General features: G+C 36.8%; 1 protein-coding gene and 1 long non-coding RNA gene across 6 annotated transcripts in view; one reads left to right on the top strand and one right to left on the bottom strand.

Moving 5' to 3' along the window:
* Positions 1 to 22,960, top strand: part of adamts17 (ADAM metallopeptidase with thrombospondin type 1 motif, 17) — a 244,291-nt gene that overhangs the window by 155,338 nt on the left and 65,993 nt on the right. For all 3 annotated transcript variants that reach the window (XM_055187083.2, XM_055186975.2, XM_055187023.2), the window contains one exon: positions 13,277 to 13,412. In XM_055187083.2, coding sequence (XP_055043058.2) covers positions 13,277 to 13,412 — 136 coding nt within the window. The remainder of the gene's footprint in view (positions 1 to 13,276; positions 13,413 to 22,960) is intronic.
* Positions 4,832 to 11,912, bottom strand: LOC129436717 (uncharacterized). 3 transcript variants are annotated; one of them, XR_012360102.1, is made up of 4 exons: positions 11,681 to 11,912; positions 11,373 to 11,579; positions 10,569 to 10,692; positions 4,832 to 5,208 (listed from the first exon to the last, which is right to left on the bottom strand). It is a non-coding gene; the product is annotated as an uncharacterized lncRNA (long non-coding RNA). The 3 variants fall into 3 exon arrangements; XR_012360101.1 differs by having other exon boundaries at positions 11,373 to 11,411; XR_012360100.1 differs by having other exon boundaries at positions 11,373 to 11,912.

The following is a 22,960-nucleotide window of genomic DNA, read 5'->3' as shown; positions in this document are numbered from 1 at the left end:
CCACCGGGTACCATTCATCTTCACTACAAATAGGAAAAAGAGGCTACAATTTGCACAAGCTCTCCAAAATTGGACAGTTGAAGACTGGAAAATGTTGCCTGGTCTGATGAGTCTTGATTTCTGTTGAGACATTCAGATTGGAGAGTCAGAATTTGGCATAAAAAGAATGAGAACACGAATACCACTGTGCAGGATGCTGGTGGTGGTGTAATGGTGATGGACTTTAGGCCCCTTATTGCCAATTGGGCATTGTTTAAATGCCATGGCCTACCTGAGTACCTTGTTTCTGACCATGTCCATCCCTTTATGACCACCATGTACCCATCCTCTGATGGCTACTTCCAGCAGGATAATGCACCATGTCACAAAGCGTGAATCATTTCAAATTGGTCTCTTGAACATGACAATGAGTTCACTGTACTAAAATGGCCCCCACAGTCACCAGATCTCAACTAAATAGAGCATATTTGGGATGTGGTGGAACGGGAGCTTCGTGCCCTGAATGTGCATCCCACAAATCTGCAAGATGCTTTCCTATCAATATGGGCCAACATTTCTAAAGAATGCTTTCAGCACCTTGTTGAATCAATGCCACGGAGAATTAAGGCAGGACTGAAGGTGAAAAGGGGTCAAACACAGTATTAGTATGGTGTTCCTAATCCTTTAGGTGAGTGTATATATTGCAATAAATTAGGGATCGACCGATATGGATTTTTCGATGCCGATTTTTGTTTCATCAGCCTTAGCCGATGACCGATACAGGCTGCCGATTTTCTGGAGCCGATACCCAATTTACAGCATAAAAATGAACACAATGATGATGCCAAATGTTACAAGTCTCAATTTTAAAAAAGTAACATTTATTGAACTTAAAAAACGATATTTAACAAATAGTAAAAACAGGTGAGGGTGCTATGGGACCATCTTTTGATGTTGTCATGGAAAGGTTGGTTGTTTTGCACTCTGTCTGTAAATAATGCCGGAAAAAATCGGCGAACACGGCAGCCACATATCGGCCGATGCCGATACACATAAAACTCGCAAATATCGGCCCGATATATCGGCCGACCGATATATCGTTGATCACTACAATAAATGCATTTCGGGGATGTTTTTATTCACAGCCATTTACAGTGGATTCAAGATATACATTATTAACAGCAGATGTGTTCCCTAGGAATCAAACCCAAAACTAGAGCAATGCTCCACTTAAGCTACAGGAACACCATACTGTATTTCTTCCTGAGCAGAATGTCCAAGCTACTGAATAAAGTGAATATGGATCAGAGACAGCCGTTTCAGAACAGGTGCTTTTTTAGTTAAATGCAAGAAAATCATGGTTGTGTAAATGATAACAGATCTTTCGTATCGAATTATCCTGGTAATGATGTTTTTTCTCAACAAATTATCTTTCATTAGCTCTCCAGTGTGGCTGAATTGATATTCTCGTGAGACTGAGAACATGTCAACTGCATGCATAAAATAAACCCAAGTGTCTCATTTTCGAAGGCTGCCCGAGTGTGACAGTTCTGTTTGTTCCATTCTCTTGAGTACTGAGTGTGACAGACAGACGTTTATCTGTGATACACCAGCATACAGTCTCAAATTTTTTTAACCTAAAATAGCTCCCCATAAAAACTGATTTACTTGTTCATTTTACCGGGTAATTGCTTCCTAAGAGCTGTGAATTGTAGTGTAATTGGATCTAAGAAGTCTTTTCGACCATTGCGTAAGCATCTAAATTTACATGCAATATAATATGAGTCAAATCTATTTTTAAAGCAGTTGATGTGCTATTGCATCTAAATAACATGAGGTTCTTTTTTAGGGGTATTGTTTTAGCGTGATTAATAGGACTTCTTTATATTGTCGACACCAGCTGCGAATCACAGGCTTTCTAACCTAAGGCGTATCTGTTTTTGGAAGGAACTAAAAATGCATCGATATGATGCTTTTTTTATATCACTTATATGAATGCATGCATAAACTGTAAAGTATATATGTGTCATTCTTACGAAAAACACTGAAACATTCGGTAGCACAAAAAATTATCATAACAAAAATAATTGTGTTCTCTACCTTGAATAGGTTTAACATAGGAATGAATTATGTTTGTATTTTATTGCTTTTTCTGCTGTCAATTACTTTAATGCGTCATGCTATGGAAGTGCATTATAGGGCAGTCTCCCAGACAGGGTTTAGATTAATCCAAGACTAGGCCTCAGTTATATTAGGACATTAAGTAGTTTTTACAAACATACCTTTCAAAAAACAATACTGGTGTGCATCTTGAGACAAAACAGCACTGAAATATGTTAAGATATGTCATGGCAAGATGTTTTCAAATTATGGCAGCTCAAACATGCATTTTAATCTGGGACTAGAATAAACCCTGTCTAGGAAACCGCCTCATTATGTTGTAATTTAAAACTGAAAATATTCTGAAACAAATAACTGGATGATGTTTTACTATATCGTTAGCCTCATAGCATAATTGCCTAAGTCATATTTCCATGTTTTTGGAAAACACGAAAAAACACAATATTTAGAATTAGAAATCATATTGTTATGCTAAGGCAGATAGTGTTTTTGGATTCTAATAAATGTTGTGGTTGGCTAAGGACATAAGCAGAAAGGCAGGATGATGCAACAGTGGAAGAACAGTAAAAGTAGGCAGATATCACAATTTGGAAAAAAATGAGCAGTTATGCTATGAGGCTAACGATATACTTTGTTTTACAAGAAAATAATTAAGAGAATATTCATGTGTAATAAAAGTGAAGAAATAGTGGAATAGTGTCAACACTGTAAAAATGGCTGGGTTATATTTAATCCATGCTGTGTAAATATTGGACAGAACACATGCTGGGTTAAAAATGACCCAATTTTGGGTTGTTGTTTTGCGACCATGGGTCAAAATAACTAGGGATGGGCATTTATATTAATATAATATTTAAATATTTGAGCTAATAAAAAATGAATATTCAAATGTTTGTTCATGTAAGTGACGTTTATTAAAACGTTTTTGAATGTATTTTAAATTGTGTCACAATTTCACAGAAGTTTTGAAAATGTAACAAAATGGAAAATACATAAAACTTTCAAAACATCTTAAACGTCAATATTAGCTCAAATATTGCAATATTGCATTACTGGTAAATGCCCATCCCATGGTTAAAAAATAACCTTTGGTTGCATAACTTTTTTCTTTTTCTTTTAAAAAATAGCCTAGAGATAAATGGCATTAAAACCCCATACGGAGCGAAGGCTAAGTTTAACTCCTTGCTGTTTCAAGTGGGTCGTTAGTATAAATTAAGTTCTTACAGAAATTATACCAAATTTTATACCCCAAGCTAAGTTTAACTCTTTCCCCGCCAGCGTTTTTAAAAACAAGTTGCCAGCCAGCGCCACCATTTTTCATGATTTTCACAAAAGTTTAATGCCTTCCAGAAAATGTTCTCCTTTAAATATATAAACAAACAATATATCATATGAAAGAACAGACCCTCTTGCTTCCAAACAAAAAAAATTTTCATCCTACCTTCATAACTTCTCTTTTATTCTTCAAAATCACCCAATTTTGAGCAAAAGCTGAGATAATCCCATTTTTAGACTTTTGATACACTGTAAAAAGATTGACTGTAAATTCACAGTAAATTACTGGCAACCAGTTGCATTACTTTCACAGGAAGGTACAGTATGTAACTTCACAGTAAATTACTGTCATGCAGGTACTGTACTTTCACAGTATGTTACTGTGTCATTTTTACAGTAAATACTTGTGAAATGACAGCTGTATACCGTGATCTTACAGTAGTTAGTCCTCCATATTACTGTGATTTAGCAGTATGTTACTGTAATATTACGTTATCTTACTGTGAAATTACAAGTAATGTATTTTAGATTACTGTGATATAGCAGCATTATCCCATAGAATAAATGTATTTAGTCATTAAGTTACAGTTCATGGACTGCTATTTAGCAGTAGTCTGCTGTAGAATTACAGTGTTCACTGTAATGTTACTGGCTATATCAATATATTAAAATTAAAAAGATAAATAAACACAAAAACAATCCATTTCATACTTTTATTTTGTACATAACATATTACATATAATTATTACATATTATTCATTGACTATCTCAGATAGTATAAATAACATCAGAATAATAATTACACAGAATAATATTTCCTTTCGTGCATTGGAACACTGCTTACACTCTACAGCAGGGGTGGGCATTCCTGGTCCTTGAAGGCCACTGTCCTGCAAAGTTTAGCTCCAACCCTAATCAAACACACTTGAAAATCTCAATCAAAGGCTTCAGTATGACTTGGAAATGACATTGAGGTGTGTTTGATTAGGGTTGGAGCTAAACTTTGCAGGACAGTGGCCCTCAAAGACCAGGAATGCCCACCCCGCTCTACACTGTAAAAAACGGAACTTACATTTTTAAATTTAATCAACTTGAATTTATAATTCATTTAACTTTTTTGACTAATGAAGAGTTGCTATAAATTATAAAATTAAAGTAGTTAGCTTAAGTTATTTCAACTTTATTTTTTATAATTAATAGCAACTCCTTACTAGTCAAGAAAGTTGAAATAAATTGTAATTTAGAGTTAATTAAACTTAAAAAATAAGTGCAACAAATATTTTATTTTTTACAATGTAGACTGACATTCACTAATTTCTTCATGTATCTTTATGTAACAGACACAATATAGAACAGGGGTCTCCAACCTTTTTGTGAGCAAGGGCTACCACAATGGATAAAACATTCTGGAGGGCTACCTTTTGATATAGTCTACTCAAAACTTTTTACTTGTTGATTTTATTTCATTGTACTTTTTGATATGTTTTTGTATTGTTTAAAATTGTAACATATGTAAACCAAGCCAAGTCAATATAAAAAATATGTAATCAACAAATATTACAATTGAGACTATTAATAGAATGTGATTTGGTGGGCACCTCACAGACTCTGTGCGGGCTAGCTGCTGCCCATGGGAGTTGGAGACTCCTGATATAGAACATTGTAAGAGTACAAAGTGTACAATCGCCTCTAGCTAAACAAAGAACTAGTATTTGTGACACACTAGACTGACATCCATTCAAGTCATAAGTTTTCTAATCAGTGTACAGACTTGCAGCTTGTTGTTTCTGTCCTTTCTGCCTGTCTGTCTCCGAATTAATGCCCAAGAAGCACCTATAAACAAAAAGGCAGAGAGAAAAGCTGTTAGTTTTTTTCAAGTGGGATGCAGTACAGAGCAAACTAAAGTTAGCTCAGTTTGGACAAGGTTGTCCAACAAAGCTGGTCAAAGACTTTTGCACAGTAGTGGGTATGTATGTATGTATATATACAGTATATTACAGCTGTTAACGGTGACAGTATTTTACCACCGCGATGGTAATGCACCAATTTACTGCGGTGCGGTGGTTATAGAATGTTTGTATGTTTGTCCACACGCGCATTGATAAATATAGGCTTATATATAATATAGGCTTCTAATATAAAAATGTAAATGAGGATCAGATATACGTTTCTTAACAAACATATGTGTTAATAGCCAATTTCTTTTTCAATCGGTGGGTGGTCTTCACAACGTCAAGTAATAGGGGATTATCATGCTTCCGGGTTTTTTGGGCAGGACTTGTCAACTTTGTGCATGTCCACTTCTGGTGCAGTTAGGTTAGGTATCTAACATCCTGTTAGGCAGTGGTAAAATGTAAGGCCGCTGACACACTGGCGCGCTACAGCTGCAGTAGGTGACATAGAGGGATGTCGCCGACAGACCAGGAATAAATATAATGCCTACTGATAAAGGACACCGTTAACAGGTGCAGTATTTGATATATCGATATATATAAATTTAAATTACACTTATATCTGAATTTATGTCAATCTATAGACTTTCAAACATCAAAATGTCATTAATTATTATGTATTTGTGTACAAAATGAAATATAAACATATTTTCCTATTCTATTTTGCCTGGAAACGCTTCCAACAGGCTTGCGTGTCACATGAAAAAAGGCATCGGTTCTATTTCTAGCATGCACTCGTTTTCCACGCAGCTCGAGCCGCGCCTGAGACGTACATCTCAAGCAGGCACTCTGCAAGCTCTAACCTGTTAACATGGGAGCCGAATTAAAAACGAACACGCCACGCAGCTGTAAATTACGTAATAAGTAAAGTAAATTAAGTACAAAATAAAACGTAGCGCTTTTCTAAGCGGATTTAAAAGAGGAACTATATTGTATGGCGTAATAGCACTTTTGGGAGTACTTCAACTCGCCTGAAAAATCCGCCTCCCTTCTCCCTCCATAATGGGAGAGGGAGAGTGTTACTGCGCCGAGTCGAAGTACTCCCAAAAGTGCTATTACGCCATACAATATAGTTCCTCTTTTAAATCCGCTCAGAAAAGCGCTACGTTTTATCCTGTACCACCAAACTTTTTCGTATAACTACTCGTCTTAAATAGGAAAAACGTTGATGTGTTTGGTCACTTCTAACTTTATCTCTGAGTGGTACCATTGACTGAATGGGGCTAAGCTAAATGCTATCGAAGTGTAGCAGCGCGCTCCAGCGCTTACGTGCACGCACACAGATGATAGAGGGATGTATCAACTCTTCTTAGTTAAGGTAATAACATATTTTAATATTGAAAATGAGTAGACTATTCCTTTAAGTATAATCTATAGTACATACTTTTGACTTTTACTTTGTTACATTTTGCAACAAATTATCTGTACTTTTACTTTACTACATTTCTACAACACCATCGTTCCTTTACGTACCTATTCCTGTTATAATGTTATGCGATCTGACGAGCGTAGGCTACGCGTCAGTTTTCATATGTACTTTTGCGTGCCAAAGAAGTAGCAGCTTGCTCAGCCAACCCACAAATGAAGAAGAAACAGCAGCCTGTTGTGTATGTTTTGAGAAGACTAGCAGTGATGGAAATAAAAACCCAGTGACTCTTTTTTGCAGTTTGAGTTAAATCACTCCTCAACTTGACCCATCTTTGTTCTCACCATCGCAAACGGATATAGAATGTTTCAGCAGTAACAACATAAACAAGCAGCCGCGGTCCGCACGTAACTTCCGGTAAACTCCCCTAAGAACAAATAACAACAAAGTTCTTTAAACGTAGTTTATTTATATAACAAGCAAAAAAACAACAACACATAGATTACATAGGAAACCAAAACATTTGTTATTTTCGACGAGGCATTTGTTCAAGAGATCAGTTTAGCAACTAGTCAGACCATTAAAAAAACGAAACCGGAAGTAAAGGTCGGATCCAGACGGTTATTTTGTGCGTCCGATGAAACCGTCTATACCTATGATGACGCAAGATTTTTTTTTAGCTGACGGGAAGGATTCTAGTGGACCAATCACAGCGCTTGTGGACCTTGTAGATCTGACGCGCTGTTAAAATTTTGGCAATTTTATAATTAAAATTTCTATGCAAAGCTACGCACAGGCTACGGATAACCTACGGCGTAGCTACGGTGTAGACCCCTTAAGGGATAGTTCATCTTAAAATGAATTTTTTATGTTTGTCAGCTTACCCCCAGGCCATCTAAGATCTAAGATTTAGGTGACTTTGTTTCTTCAGTAGAACACAAATGTAGATTTGTAACTACAACCTTTTTAATATGTCAGTATAATGCAAGTGGATGGTTAAACAATCTGAGAGAGAAAAAATGCACAGAGATCCAAATTAAACGCTGCGGCTCGTGACGACACTTCAATGTCCTAAGACACTAAACAATATGTTTGTGGGAGAAACCGAACAGTATTTATATCATTTTTATAGGGCTGCAGGATAAATCGCATGCAATTGTCATGCGCCTCTGTTCAGTGAAGCCTGTTCCTTGATTAGTAGTAAATCACCATTAGCTGCTTTTAGATGGAGCAATATTAACTACACGGAGCCGTAGTTCACTGAAAAGTTGACAATATTACATTCATAATTGCATGCGGTATATCGTGAAGCCCTAAATTTTTACCTCTAATACAACACTATACCCAAAGCAATACGCACACACATATCACCGTCTGATTCTTGTAATGTTTAATGGTGGGATGCGAAACAACTTCATAGGTGCATACCGCCACCTACTGTATTGGATGCACGGCATGAGGGCCCATATACACTATACGGGGCTCCCGATACAGTAGGTGGGGGTATGCACCTATGAAGTTGTTTCACAACCCGCCATTAAACATTACAGGAATCAGACAGTGATGTGTACGCACGTATTGTTTTGGGTATAGTGTTGTATTAGAGGTAAAAAATTACATAAATAGTGTTCGGTTTCTCGCACAAACCGATCATTTCGTGTCTTAGGACATCAATGTGTCTGCATGAGCCGCAGAGTTTAATTTGGATTTATCTGTGTATGTTTTTTTTCTCTCAGATTTTGTTACCATCCACTTGCATTATACAACTTACAGACTGAAGCGATTGGAGTTAAAAATCTATATTTGTGTTCTACTGAAAAATAAAAGTCACCTACATCTTGGATGGCCTGGGGGTATGCTTATAAACAAAAATTTTATTTTAAGATGAACTATCTGTTTAAGCCCATGTTATAGCTATGCTGTAGGTTATCCGTAGCCTGAGCATAGCTTTGGGTAGCCTGACGTGCCCTCGCCAAATTATTAACAGCGCGTCAGTTCTACACGGACAGCAAGCACTGTGACTGGTCAACTAGAACCCTTCCTGTCTGGTAAACAAACTGTGTCATAGATATTTCTGTTTGCGCCAGTGAGAACAACGATGGGCCAGGTTGAGGAGTGATTTGACTCAAACTGCAACATAAATCGCTGTTTGTTTGCTTCCATCATTGCTGGTCTTCTCAAAACATACACAAGTTGCTGTTCTTCTTCGTTTGTGGGTTGGCTGGGCAAGCTGCTTCTTCTTTGGCGGTTGAGCTTCTACTGTGGTTACACGCGTGGATACTGCCTACCAGCGGCCTGCATGTGTATTTGCATGTTGACGCAGGCGACTACGCAGAAGTGCATACGAAAACCGACATGTTACCTACACCATTGCGGCTAAGCTGTAGGACCTACGCACAACTATAATGAACTCTTTACGCACGACTATTACACTCTTATATTTTACGTCTAGCTGGTGCAACCGGACCCAGAAGACTAGAAAGGCAATATACAAGTACAGTGCATTTACCCAAAAATAATAGACTTAATACTAATTTAAGGGTAAAATATATATTTACATTAAAGGAACACGCCCACATTTTGGGAATTTGGCTTATTTACTGTATCCCCCAGGTGAAGGGGAGGTACATTTCCATGGTGTACTTGGGGTGCTCTATTTTCGTGCACTAATTTTGTACTTAATATACTAAAAAATCTTCTTTAATATTTAAGATAATCTTAAGAACATCTAAGTGTACTTCACTGTGCTATTTTGAGACACCATAAATATGAACTAAAATGTGATAAAAATGTATTTTAAAAATGTATTTAGGTACCACTTGTAGTAAACTTGAACAGATCTTTGTATGAAAGTTGGGTTCAAGTTTAATACAGGTGTTAAATAAATTCATTTTTAATACAGAGATAGTATGTTAAAAGTGCAATTTAGTTTAAATTCATGGTGTCTCAAAATAGCACAGTGAAAGTAATCTTAAGAACATCTTAAAAAGTACTAAAAACTAACTTTTAGTAGGTACAAAATTAGTGTGCGAAAATAGACCACTTTAAGTATAATATTATTATGAAAGTGTACTACTTTTTCACCTGGGCCAGAGTTAAATAAGTCCATACATATCTTTCCCATCTCCGTGCGTGCTGTAACTATGTCTGACGCAGCCCCCGCTAGCTTAGCTTAGCACAAAGACTGGAAGTAAATGGCTCCAGCTAGCAAACTGCTCCCAATAAGTGACAAAATAACGAGAACATTTTGTGATATGTATAGTCACACCGTGTACAAATAACAAGGTCATATGAGACACAGCCACCTTTTAACAGTATACATACAGGGAACTATATTTTCAGGTGAAGCACTGCTACTTGGGCGGAGTGATTTGCTCGCAGCACCCGAGAAGCCCCTGGTGAGGAGCAGAGAGTTTGGTCAGAGTCGTGCAAATCACCCAAGTAGCAGTGCTTCGCCTTCTGAGAATATAGTTCCCAGTATGTATACTGTTAAAAGATCGCTGTGTCTCATATGACCTTGTTATTTGTACATGGTGTGATTATACAAATAAATAGGAAATTGTTCGCGTTATTTTGTCAATTATTGGGAGCAGTTTGCTAGCTGGGGCCATTCACTTCCAGTCTTTGTGCTAAGCTAAGCTAGTGGGGGCTGCGTCAGACAGAGTTACAGCACGCACGGAGAAGAGAAAGGTATGTATGGACTTCTCTAGCTCTGGGGGATACGGTGAATAAGCTAAATTCCCAAAATGTGTGCATGTTCCTTTAACATTAAGCACAATGGTATCATTGGGCTCGTTGAAGTTTGCCATCAGAAAGAGTAGAATGAATGCAGCCTTATCTTGCCTTGAGCTTAAAACAAGACAAAACATCTTTACCCCGTTGATGATAGTTGACTCCTTGGACGAACTTCAGAATGTTATTGTAGTTGTTATCCAGGGCTTCTCGAAACTTTACTCTTCTGAGTGATGTCCCCATCCTTGTGAAGTGTGGAAAAAATACCTGTAAACAATGAAGAAGGCTTCACTTTTCATGCTGTATACGTTAATGCAGGTTCACACACATGAAAGTTACTAAGCACTACTGAACAATATATACAGATTAGTTAAAATGTGAAACTATAGGGCAGGACAACTGGGGTGTCAACCTTAAAATGAACTGTGTGTGTAGTTAGAAAGCTCACCATGTAGTCAGTTCTGCCCATAAATGCAAACACCATCACAAGATAATGATTAAAACGTATGAATTACCCACAGCTGGAAATCACATTAACGTTCGTGTAAGTTACTTGCAAAAACACAGATGACTCTGAAATGTTGAAATGTTTTTAAATCAATGCGGTGCGGACGCGCCGGAAAAAACGAGCGCGTCGCTTCGCCTATATTTGAAATAACGAACTTGAGCGCGCAAAAGACGCGATATGAATCACCCCTTAAAATGTCTTAAAACATTGACATACGCAGATTACGCACTTTATTTTTCAGGTAACGCGACAGATAACCGCTGCTCCGTATCTCTCTCACACACCTCTATGTTAACGTTAAGTTATATGTTGAAATGAATTTACGTCTGCCCTTATCCACGACACCATGACCTAGTTTCACTGAAACCGGGCATATAAATTAAGTTCATTTTTCTATCTGATAATAACGGCCATAATGTTCGTATAAGCCACAGTTTACCTCATAACTTTACTCCCCGGTGGATACCGCAGAAAGATGCTGTGTAGGAAGAAAAAGAGAGAAAGCTGTTAGCTTAGCACTAAGAAAAGCTCAAGTTAACAAATAATGTTTTATTTTTAATAAAGCTCCTAAAAGGTCTCACAGTAACACTACCAACATCTGTTCATTGCTTTATTTTTAAATTCAGCGGTTCAACCCACGCGAAACCTACAAATAACGACATTTGGATAATACTCCATGCACTATGACATATATTTTGAAAATAAATCAATCATTTATTTGATAAAATTTGACATTTTAACACTTACCACTGAATCCGTTGGATGAGACCGCAGAGATGAGAGAACCCAAACAGATAGCGCGCGTCGGAACTTACAGCCGTTCCCTGTGATTTCGCCGATGGCATTATTTTCACAATAAAAGTCTGAATACTGTACTATATTGTGAAATGTCACAGCTAAAGCCTGTGACATGCTAATAATGTAATTAACTGTGAAATATCACAGTTACATCTTGTGAAATCCCGGAAATTTTTTACAGTGTAGAGATCAGATGCAAAGCCACCATTTGAAACATACATGGAGTTCTTTCTCTGTCACGTGAGGCGCTTCTTCCAGGTTGTATAAGTTGCGGAAGTGTGCACCTGGTGGATAATAGCGGTATTGCGGAAAGTCGGAAATTCTCGTCATTGGCGGGGAAGCGTTTTCTCTTAATTGAGGAGTTATCTCGTCAATGGCGGCGAAAGAGTTAAAGTTTGAGGACTTGACAAAGTCTGGGTAGAAACACCAAGTGAGAGCCCGGAGCGAACGAAAAAACATAGGCTACATAACAGACTGCACAGTCGGCATATGCATAGTGTATTTATGAAGAAAGACAACCATATGTAACCTACCTGGTCTGTTGAAAGCCTGTTCTTCATTCTACAATAATGCCGGTTGTGGAGAACGCACTCCACTAGGTGGTTTTCCAGTGAGAACAACAGGACAGATCTAAGAAGATTTGAATTTAAAATTATTTTAAAAATAACGTGAGCTGACTTGATACCTTATTGCTGACTGTGCAAGGTTACGAGCTTATTTTAACAACATTATTAGCTATTAGTAGCTATTGCTACTATTTGCTGTGAAAGGCGGAGTGAACGATTTCTGAACAACGCTTTGGAAAAGGGACTGGGCCGACTACTAAAACACACTTGTAGCCAATCAGCAGTAAGGTGCGTGTCTACTAAATGACATTGTTGCTTGGGTTGCGTATGTGTGGGGTGGGTCTATCAAAAGAAGGTCCAGATTCTATTGGGGTAGGGGCGTGTTTAAGTGATTTGAAATGCCAACATTGGCTTTCAGAGATCATGGACCCTGCTTTTAAACAGCCATCTGCAGTTATCTGGTTAATTTTCCACAAAGCACCGCATATAATAAATGTTCTATGTTTCGCTTCGTTCTTCATGTCTGTCATGTTTAGCTCTGTATTAACAAAATAAAGTGGGCTACAGTATATAACAGGAAGCTAACAAATTTCATGCAACTCCGTAAACCACACATCTGCATTTTCAATAGATTCATAGGTTCAATAGATTCTCATTGTGCAGCCCTGGGTGATTTTATAACTATTATGTAACATCCTCTCCAAGAATTTTTTAATTTTCCACATCCTCACAGCATACTGTATGTAATAATGTGCCCACCTCTACTTTACACCTGCGCTGTGTTCAGAATAAGTAACACTTATCTTATTATCTTGTCTCTCTGGTGTGTAATATTCCTTCTGAATTATGTTGAATTGAATTAGTCTGTGTCTACAACTTGGCATTTCTCACAATTCGATTCTCAAACCTCTTGTTCAAAAACTCAAAGTTGTTTCTCTTTTGTATTGTGATATTAATCTTTGGCCGCTCACTGTTTCAGGAGAGAGAAGGACTGTGGTCTCATGCATGAGGATTGTCAACAAGACCATGACCCAAGTGAACGACAGCTATTGTCAGGTGGATAACAGACCTCCGCCACAGATTCGCCAGTGCAACACCCACCCCTGCCAGTACAGGTATAAACTAAACACGGAAATATTACTTTGAATGGTGTAAAGCAGTGGTTCTCAAACTTGGGGGCCATGAAATGGTGCTGGGGGGCACTACATTGTACATTGTATCATTTAAAATGCTTTGTTTAATTCATATTCAGAGATTATTTTATGTCATGAATTTTCTATGGTGGGGCCAAGAAGGGATGCGCCCTACACAAGGGAGGGGCGCATGCCGAAAAGTTTGATAACCACTGGTTTAAAGTAACAATCTAACTCTAGGTGTAAGGTGAGAAAATTGCCTTTAAAAACTAATTTTAAGAATATTTGTTTGAATGTTAAAATATACAATTTAATCCAGAATACGCCGGATTCCAAATTATTATGCACATGCCATTTTTGTGTATTTTTCCAATATAGCCTATAAGTGTACAAATTTGATTTTACCCTCAACAGTTATGACAGTGTGGATGTTATTCTATTTAAACTAAATAAAATGTCAAAAGATACTTTAATACTTGGGAAAATATGCATAATCATTTTAAAATCTTTCAAACAGTCCCTCCAGGATTTCATGATTTATTTTTGTGATCAAAATTAAGTTCTAATTAATTAAATAATTAAGTAAATGTCAGTGATCAAATGAAAAGAACAGAGAAACAAAATGAAAATATGACAAAGTTCAAGATATAGATACACTGCTTTTTGATTAACGTAGGCTGTCACAAAGTGGTTTTAAAAAATGGGTCTCCATGATGAATTAAGCACTGTTCGCTTTCAGTGCTTATATCTTCTGTATGCGAATGTTGATTCATACCAAAATGCTTTTTGGCATAGTTGTGTTTGACACATGAAAACGTCTCGGATTACATATGTAACTGTTGTTCCCTGAGAAGGGAGCGAGACGCTGCGTCTCCCTTGCCATATTTCCTGCGTGACTGTAAGCCGTCTTTGACAATATTTCAGATAGCGATATACTTCCTGGCTCCTGCGTCACCCTTTCTTTGTCGTTAAGCCTCACCATTGGTTGAATTTGATATACACATTCACACGCACTTACCCCTGGAGGTGTCCCCAAAGTGTCACCGCAGTGACACAGTTCCCTTTTAAAGGAACTCGTGCTGTGACAATATTATTGGACCTGGAAAGTCCTTGAATTTGAAGTTAATTAAGGTGTAGGAACCCTGGCACATGTTTACTGAGATGAGATGATTGTGGACATATGCCTTTCTTTTGTGTCCCAAGTTCAAAACAACTTCATATCACACAAACATACCAGAGTTTCATTTTAAAATCCTCACAGTCAATTATCATTTCATGTCATTTTATGTTTTAATGATAATAATTGTTTTCGTTCACCTGTTCATTTCTAATTATGAACTTACAAGACGGGCATTCAAGTTCAAATGTGTTTATTTATTTGTGAAGAGAACAGATGAACAAAGACGTGCATCACTTTACATGTTTAACATCACATGAAGCAGATTAATACATCATTTTTTCTTGCAGTGACAGACAGCTGAGGTGATAAAACACACGAACAGGCAAATATGAACAAATCACAAAATACTATTGCAAAAAATAGCAACAGACAAGTAAAAATCTGAATTGAATTAAACACTGTGTAGCCCAGGGGTGTCCAGACATTTTTGTGTGGTGATCTACTTTTAAAATGATAAAGCCAAATAGATCTACCTGCTAAAAAACACAGTTTAATTTCTAATAACACTTTAAATGCTTGTTAGGACTATACTGCATATATCTCTACATTAAATTTAGGGCTGTTACTCCATTCTTTTTGAGAAGTTAAAAAAATCGTTGAGTACAAGTTGAGTACTCCTTAAAATAGCGGAGATGTGGTTTAGTGAAACAAACTCGACAATGACAACAATATCAGGAGCATATCTATCTCTCTCTTTCTTGTTTCACCGTGCGCATGGATCCACTCCTGCATCAAGGCAAGAATGCTCATCCTGGTCAATTTCGAAAGACGACTGAGCTGCAGCGGGCTAGCATAAGATTTATAAAAACACATTTGAGAAGGAAGGTGCAGCAACTCAAAAAGACTTGTTTCACAATTACTCTTAAGACCATAATGTCAATTTTGTGCTCTCTATGTGCAATTATGTGCGATCTACCAGCATTGCCTTTGCGATCAACGTATTGGACACCCCTGGTGTAGCCTATCTGAAACTATCTTGTGTAATAAACGCATGAAGGCAGATAAATGCAGACTCTTGTCATTAGATGTTGTGTTTTTACCTCAGATAGACAACACAGTTTAACTTTTTTCTGGAGATTGATCGCATGCTCTTACATTACATTTCGATTATCAAGATCTGACACACACTCGCACGCAAACACACATGCACGCAAACACACACACACACACATTAAAGTTGCCTAATCACAGACCAGTACGTTGTTACAAAGTTGACCAAGCAACGGAAATTACCGGATTATCTGAGCATCATGTCCACGCAAAGGCAGCTTAAATGCGGCACAAAGTTTCGCCCAGTATGTTACGCAGTCTTATAAACAGCAAACAGGGAAATAATAAAAGGCATTTGACTTACATAGCATCCAGCTAAGGTTAGCCAACTTTGCTTGCCATAAGTCCTGGAAAAGCATGTAAACTCCACAATAATAATTTCCTGCTGCTCAATCTGGTCTAAGCTCCTTAATCCTTTATTTATTCTTCAACCAAACGTCTTGTAAATGGTGATTTTGTAAACATAAAATCATATTTTCTTTCATCACAAGGTATTTCACTTGCTTTCACTGATTAGTACTGTATCTAGAAGTTACATGGCAATCTGCAACGCGGTTATGAGACTCTGAAAACGATTTAATCACATGAGGTCACAAACATAAAAACACAAATATTGATTCACTTACAACATAAGTGGGAGGGTTTGGGGGCGCACGGTCCTGCGCCCCAGGGCGGATCCAAAACCAGCTAAATAGAGCTTAGCCTCAGGTCACATGTTTTTACCCTTTTTACTGACCAACATTTTTTTAAATAAATAACATGACTTACAGTGAAATAGTATAACTAAATGATTTTATTTTGTATTAATTTGCATTATATATTTAACTTTTTTGTAACATGCTAAAGTAGCTTTCTTCTCTCGCCAACTTTGGGGTGCGGCGCCCCCTAGTTACCAGCCGCCACACAGAAGTTTGACGTATGTATCCTCGTGAAAATAATGCATTATACTAGCTAACAATTAAAAACTTTATAATTAAATGTGATAAGTAATATGTGCTCAGGTTAGGAGATTGTGATTGCCTGTAAATTGTGGGGTGCGGGATTGCTGTTAGTGGGGTCCAGCATGCTGAAGAGAAAGATAGTTCATGGCAAAATAAAGCTAGAAATGGTCACCAAGTTGACTACACTGTATCATGACAGAATATTAGATAATTTTATACAAAATTATGAGAACTTTTTAATTTTTGCGATTATTTTGCGATCGCAAAATACCGCAACATTTTGTTGATTTTGCCGAATCGTAAAAAACTGGAGAGATTGTTCAAAGCAGTGTTGAATAAGACAGGATTGTGCGACGCCGCTACTATTAATGATTCCTCCATTTTGAATTTCATGAAAGGTCACGTATTGTGTGACCATGACATTATAAAAATAAACACCATCATCTAGAGTTTTGGCTGTGTACTTGCATAATGACGCAGATACACAAAGGCAACTACAAACATACAAACACAAATTTATAAATATGCAAAAGTGTAATGGACCTTTTGGAAGGCAGCTGCTTATGTAGGCAGTAGACAGCAAGACAATTGTGAATTTGGTTTTGGCACTGAGCCATGGCCTTCTTTCTCTCTCTGTAGAGCACTCAGGAGACAATATTGCACTTATGAATAATGTGTTCAACAAACTCGATTTCCCTTCGATCAAACCTAGTTCCGGGCAGGACACAAGGACACCCGAACATAATACATAACCTCTTCTGTTCCCATCATCTCTGTAAAGATGAAAAACACAGATCCATTGTTCTCTAGGAAGAATATAAATCAAAGGGATGCTGCATTGACAAAACGTGTAGTGCTATTGAAATTATATAGGGTCGTCCCTGAAAATACACATTATGAAGTATTATCCTCTCATTAAAATAAAACCAGGAATATATATTTGTGTCTCTATAAAAAACTTTTTTTTAAATGCAATTCAGTCATCTAGATTAATTGGCATATGTTCACTTATAGTGTTTATTTTAACACCAAATCTTTTTGTTTTGCCAATATTACAACAATATAAATACTGTATGATAAAATTTGATTAATCTGATTTTGGAAAGCTGTTATATTTTTAAAGAGTTTTCACTAGCTTATCAAGGTGCAATATAACTCATGTTAATTGTAAGCTGTTTTCAAGAGGTAAAGGTTTGCTCCCTTGAGAAAATAATAGATCAATATCATAGTGACAGAATTACGATTGAACAAAAATGTGTGTTCCTGTATAGCTCAGTGGTAGAGCATTGCATTAACAGTGCAAAAGGTCATGGGTTTGAACCCATGGAGCACAGATACTGATTAAAAATGCTTTGTAACTGTAAGTATGTGCACCCTTTGGATATATAGATATTTTCTTTTCTTTACCAAACAGTTCCTGTAATCGTGGCTCAGCGTTACACACCAGTCAGGAAGAATTTGGCACCATTCCTCTTTACAAAGCTATTTCATCTCAGGAGTATTCTTGAGATGTGTGATGTTAATCACTCTGTTGACATCTGGGCCACTCCAGGTGTCTTTTCCTCTGTTGAAGCCACTCGCTGATGATTTATTCCTGTGCTTTGGGTCGTTGTCCCTTCGCATCACCCAGCTTCACTTGGCAGACAGATGGTCCCACATATTCCTGCAAACTGTCCTAATAAACATGGGAATTCATATTTTCGTTGATGATGGCATGCTGTGCCGACCCTGAAGCAGCCAAGCATCTCCAAGCCCTGATGGCCCCTTCACCATATTTGACAGCTTAGATGAGGTTTAATTGATGATGTGAGGTTGTTCCTCATTTCTACACTTTGTTGGTTTGTTTTTCTCCCTTAAAAATTAGCTTGGGTTTCATCTATTAACAGATCCAAATAATCCACAGTTATTTGGTGTCCCAATTCTACATGTTGGTTTGTTTTTCTTCCCAAAACATTAGCTTTAGTTTTATCTATCAACAGACCCAAATAATCCACAGTTTTTTGGTGTTCCATTATGAATGACATTCTTGTTTAGTGTTTTCCACATCATTGATCAACACAGATGCTAGCATGTTTCAGAGATTTCTGCACTATATAAAAAGAAAAAAGGTTTTAGTTTATTCAAATTTTGTGGTTGAAGAAGTTTTGCCAAACCATATACACTCACCTAAAGGATTATTAGGAACACCATACTAATACTGTGGTTGCCCCCTTTTTCGCCTTCAGAACTGCCCTAATTCTACGTGGCATTGATTCAACAAGGTGCTGAAAGCATTCTTTAGAAATGTTGGGTCATATTGATAGGATAGCTTCTTGCAGTTGATGGAGGGCATGACACTCTCGTTCCACCACATCCCAAAGATGCTCTATTGGGTTAAGATATGGTGACTGTAGGGACCATTGTAGTACAGTGAATTCATTGTCATGTTCAAGAAACCAATTAGAAATTACTCAAGCTTTGTGACATGGTGCATTATCCTGCTGGAAGTAGCCATCAGAGGATAATATAAAGGGATGGACATGGTCAGAAACAATGCTCAGGTAGGCTGTGGCATCTAAACGATGCCCAATTGGCACTACAGGGCCTAAAGTGTGCCAAGAAAACATCCCCACACCATTACACCACCACAAACAGCCTGCACAGTGGTAACAAGGCATGATGGATCCATGTTCTCATTCTGTTTACGCCAAATTCTGACTCTCCCATCCGAATGTCTCAACAGAAATTGAGACTCATCAGACCAGGCAACATTTTTCTAGTCTTCAACTGTCCAATTTTGGTGAGCTCATGCAAATTGTAGCCCCTTTTTCCTATTTGTAGTGGAAATGAGTGGTACCCGGTGGGGTCTTCTGCTGTTGTAGCCCATCCACTTCAAGGTTGTGCGTGCTGTGGCTTAACAAATGCTTTGCTGCATACTTCGGTTGTAACCAGTGTTGGGTGTAACTAGTTACTAAGTAATTAGTTACTGTAATTTAATTACTTTTCCCTTGAAAAAGTAAAGTAAGGGATTACTCGTATTTTTATTGTAATCTAATTACAGTTACTTCTGAGGTAACTAAATACTTTGTATACTATAATATGATATTGGATTTAACATGGTTTTAGTTTACAATTCTCACTATTAACTGGTTGATTATTAGCATTAATATTAATGAGATGTTGGCTGTTTATTAATCCTTAATAGCACATATTAATGACTGATTTTGCAAAACCTTATTCTACATCCTTAACCCTCCCAATTTCTACCAATACTTAAAATTAACAAATTCTTTAGTATTAATAAGCAGTAGTTGGAGAGAATTGGACCATAAAGTGGGACAAGAATAGTCGATGTACATTTATATATTATTTCTTTGAGCCATTTCAAGCCTATTCTTGTATCATATATTGAATAGGATTTAGAAAGTAATTAGTCATAAGTAATTAAATACTTTTTGGAGAAAGTAATTTGTAATGTAATCTAATTACATGATTCAAGATGTAATTAGTAACTAGTAATTAATTACTTTTTTTGAGTAACTTACCCAACACTGGTTGTAACGAGTGGTTATTTAGTCAAAGTTGCTCTTCTATCAGCTTGAATCAGTCGGCCCATTCTCCTCTGATCTCTAGCATCAACAAGGCATTTTCACCCACAGGACTGATGCATACTGGATGTTTTTCCCTTTTCACATCATCCTTTGTAAACCCTAGAAATGGTTGTGCGTAAAAATCCCAGTAACTGAGCAGATTGTGAAATACTCAGACTGGCCCGTCTGGCACCTACAACCATGCCACGCTCAAAATTGCTTAAATCACATTTCTTTCCCATTCTGACATTCAGTTTGGAGTTCAGGAGATTGTCTTGACCAGGACCACACCCCTAAATGCATTGAAGCAACTGCCATGTTTGATTAGATAATTGCATTAATGGGAAATTAAACAGGTGTTCCTAATAATCCTTTAGGTGATTGTATAAAAGTCCACTAAACCTATTATTTAATGTTAACTTTCCTTAATAAGTCTGTACACTCTTTCCCCGCCATTGATGGGTTATCTCGGCAATTAAGAGAAAACGCTTTGCTGCCAATGACAAATTTTTACAGCAATCAATATTCTGCTATTATCTACTATGTGGTGCTCTTACCCAACTTATAAAACATTGAAACATCCACTGATCCAAAACAGTAAATACTTTGTGTATTTTGATCATTGTTCTGAATCTGATCTCTAACAAAAAATCCTTTACAAAAATGCAATTTTCTCCAAAATTATACACATTTTTTTTATTTTTGAAGAAACCTACCCATATTTGATAGGTGATAAAAAGAGAAGAAATGAAGATAGTATTTTTTGTTTTGTTTGCAGATGGTCTGTTCTTTTTTTATATATAAATTAAAAAAGAATTTATATATATTTTAAAAAAATTCTGGTAGGCATTAAACTTTTGTAAAAATCATAAAAAATGCTGCCGCTTGCTGGCAACATTTTTTAAAAAGCTGGTGGGGAAAGAGTTAAAAGAAGAACATAAAGAAGTTGGTCCACCAAAACGTATAAGTTCACTTAACTTAGTGCTTACGTGGATTGAACTTAAACTGTCAAATTAATTTACTTTGGTGTTCATATAGCATATTATATGAATAACATCACTAAAGCTAAAAAGATATTAAAACGCTATGACTTCTTAATTAACAACTATTTGGATGCCCTATCAGTTCATTTTTTTTTTTGATAAAAACGTTTTTAGAAAGGATTATGGATATTCATCAAAACATTCTGAACTTACAATTTTAACTTAAAAGATTGTGTGTATGGATTTTGTATGTCAAAAACTCACATGAACTAAGACTTTTGATTTATGGGTCCAAAATGGAAAAATAACAACATTTGAAATTTAATACTGTATTCCACTCAGTTGAAAAAACCCTCTCATCTATTGCATTTAGTAAAATTTACATGTAAGAACCAGATGCAAAAACAATCCTAGAGTAGGGCAACCCTTGAGTATGATGTGGAAGAAATGGCATCATACTTATTTGCGGCATCCAATAGCCACATAGAGGCTACGTAGCCTGTGACTCGTTCGCCGTCGGTTATCCTGACTTCAATGAAGCACTGATGATTTATCTTGCTTTTAGTTTTTATTTAAGCACATAACACACGATTAGAACGGCATTAATACGGTCAACAGAAAGTTGGTTCCCGCTACTCAACCTCTACAACCAATGCACAATCAACCCGACAAAAGAGATAATAAAGAAAACGGAAGCGATCACCTGTGCCCACGGGACCGTACATAACCAATAAGAAACAACAAAGAATTAACGCACTTACAATACTCATAATCCAGTGCTCACTATTTTATTTTCAAATTTGGAGCTTTTAGTTCTCTTAGCTTGAAAGAAATTGGCCATACTAATTGTCCTAAATTATTCATTTTAATCGTTTTTTAAAGACATGTCAACTTTTCTTGTCTTGTTGTTTTTTTTTTTTCACTTAATTTAGTATCTTAAAGTGTGTAAGTCTTTACATGACTTTACTTGAGTGATATTACAGGGCACCATTTTTAGAAGAAGCAATAACAGTGATAAACAATTTGTCTGATGGTTTGATGAACATCAGGGCTTCCCAGCTTTATGCAAGAGTTATTAATCTTAGGTGTACTGACATTGATGCGAACCATGCATTCACTTTAACACTTTTTTGGAAAGCAGATTTTTCAAAGTGCATTTTCCTACCAACACATTCAATCTTATCTTATTGTTTGGACTCCAGATGCCGATTTCTTTCTTAGTTGCGTGTGAACTTTGAAGACTGTCAACTAGATTTATATGTTTTCTGTAGAAAATTAGATATAGTGTTGCTTGCCTGTGCAAATCTTCATTTTCTAATGCCAGTCACTTTGGTTTTCTGGGTGGTTGTGACTGGCCAGAGTTAAAGGGGACATATCATGAAAATATGACTTTTTGACATGCGGGTCCCCTGTGCTTCTATCAATCTAGAAAATGTGAAAAAGAACAACCCCATAACTTAGTTTTGGTAAACTATTCTCTGCAATTATGTAAAATTTGGCTCTCCTTACCGCCCCTTAATCTGCACTATCCAACCACAGCACTACTATTTAGTGCGGAGAGAAAGGGAAAATAATTGACAGCACAATTGACAGTTTCATTTTCAACAAACTACTATCATGGCGATCAGTGATTGCATTTCATCAGCTCTCAATTGCATTTAAAATGAGACACAAAAATGGCACATTTTTGCTCATACCTTTTGCGCAAAGTGGCAATTTTAACATGCTATAATAAATTGTCCATATGGTATTTTAAGCTAAAACTTTACACATGTACTAAGGGGAAACCAAAAATGTGTTTTACAAT

Source organism: Misgurnus anguillicaudatus, chromosome 21 (genome assembly GCF_027580225.2).
Source record: "Misgurnus anguillicaudatus chromosome 21, ASM2758022v2, whole genome shotgun sequence".
Classification (NCBI taxonomy): domain Eukaryota; kingdom Metazoa; phylum Chordata; class Actinopteri; order Cypriniformes; family Cobitidae; genus Misgurnus; species Misgurnus anguillicaudatus.
The sequence above is the reverse complement of the archived record's forward strand: the minus strand, read 5'-3'. Positions and strand labels throughout refer to the sequence as shown.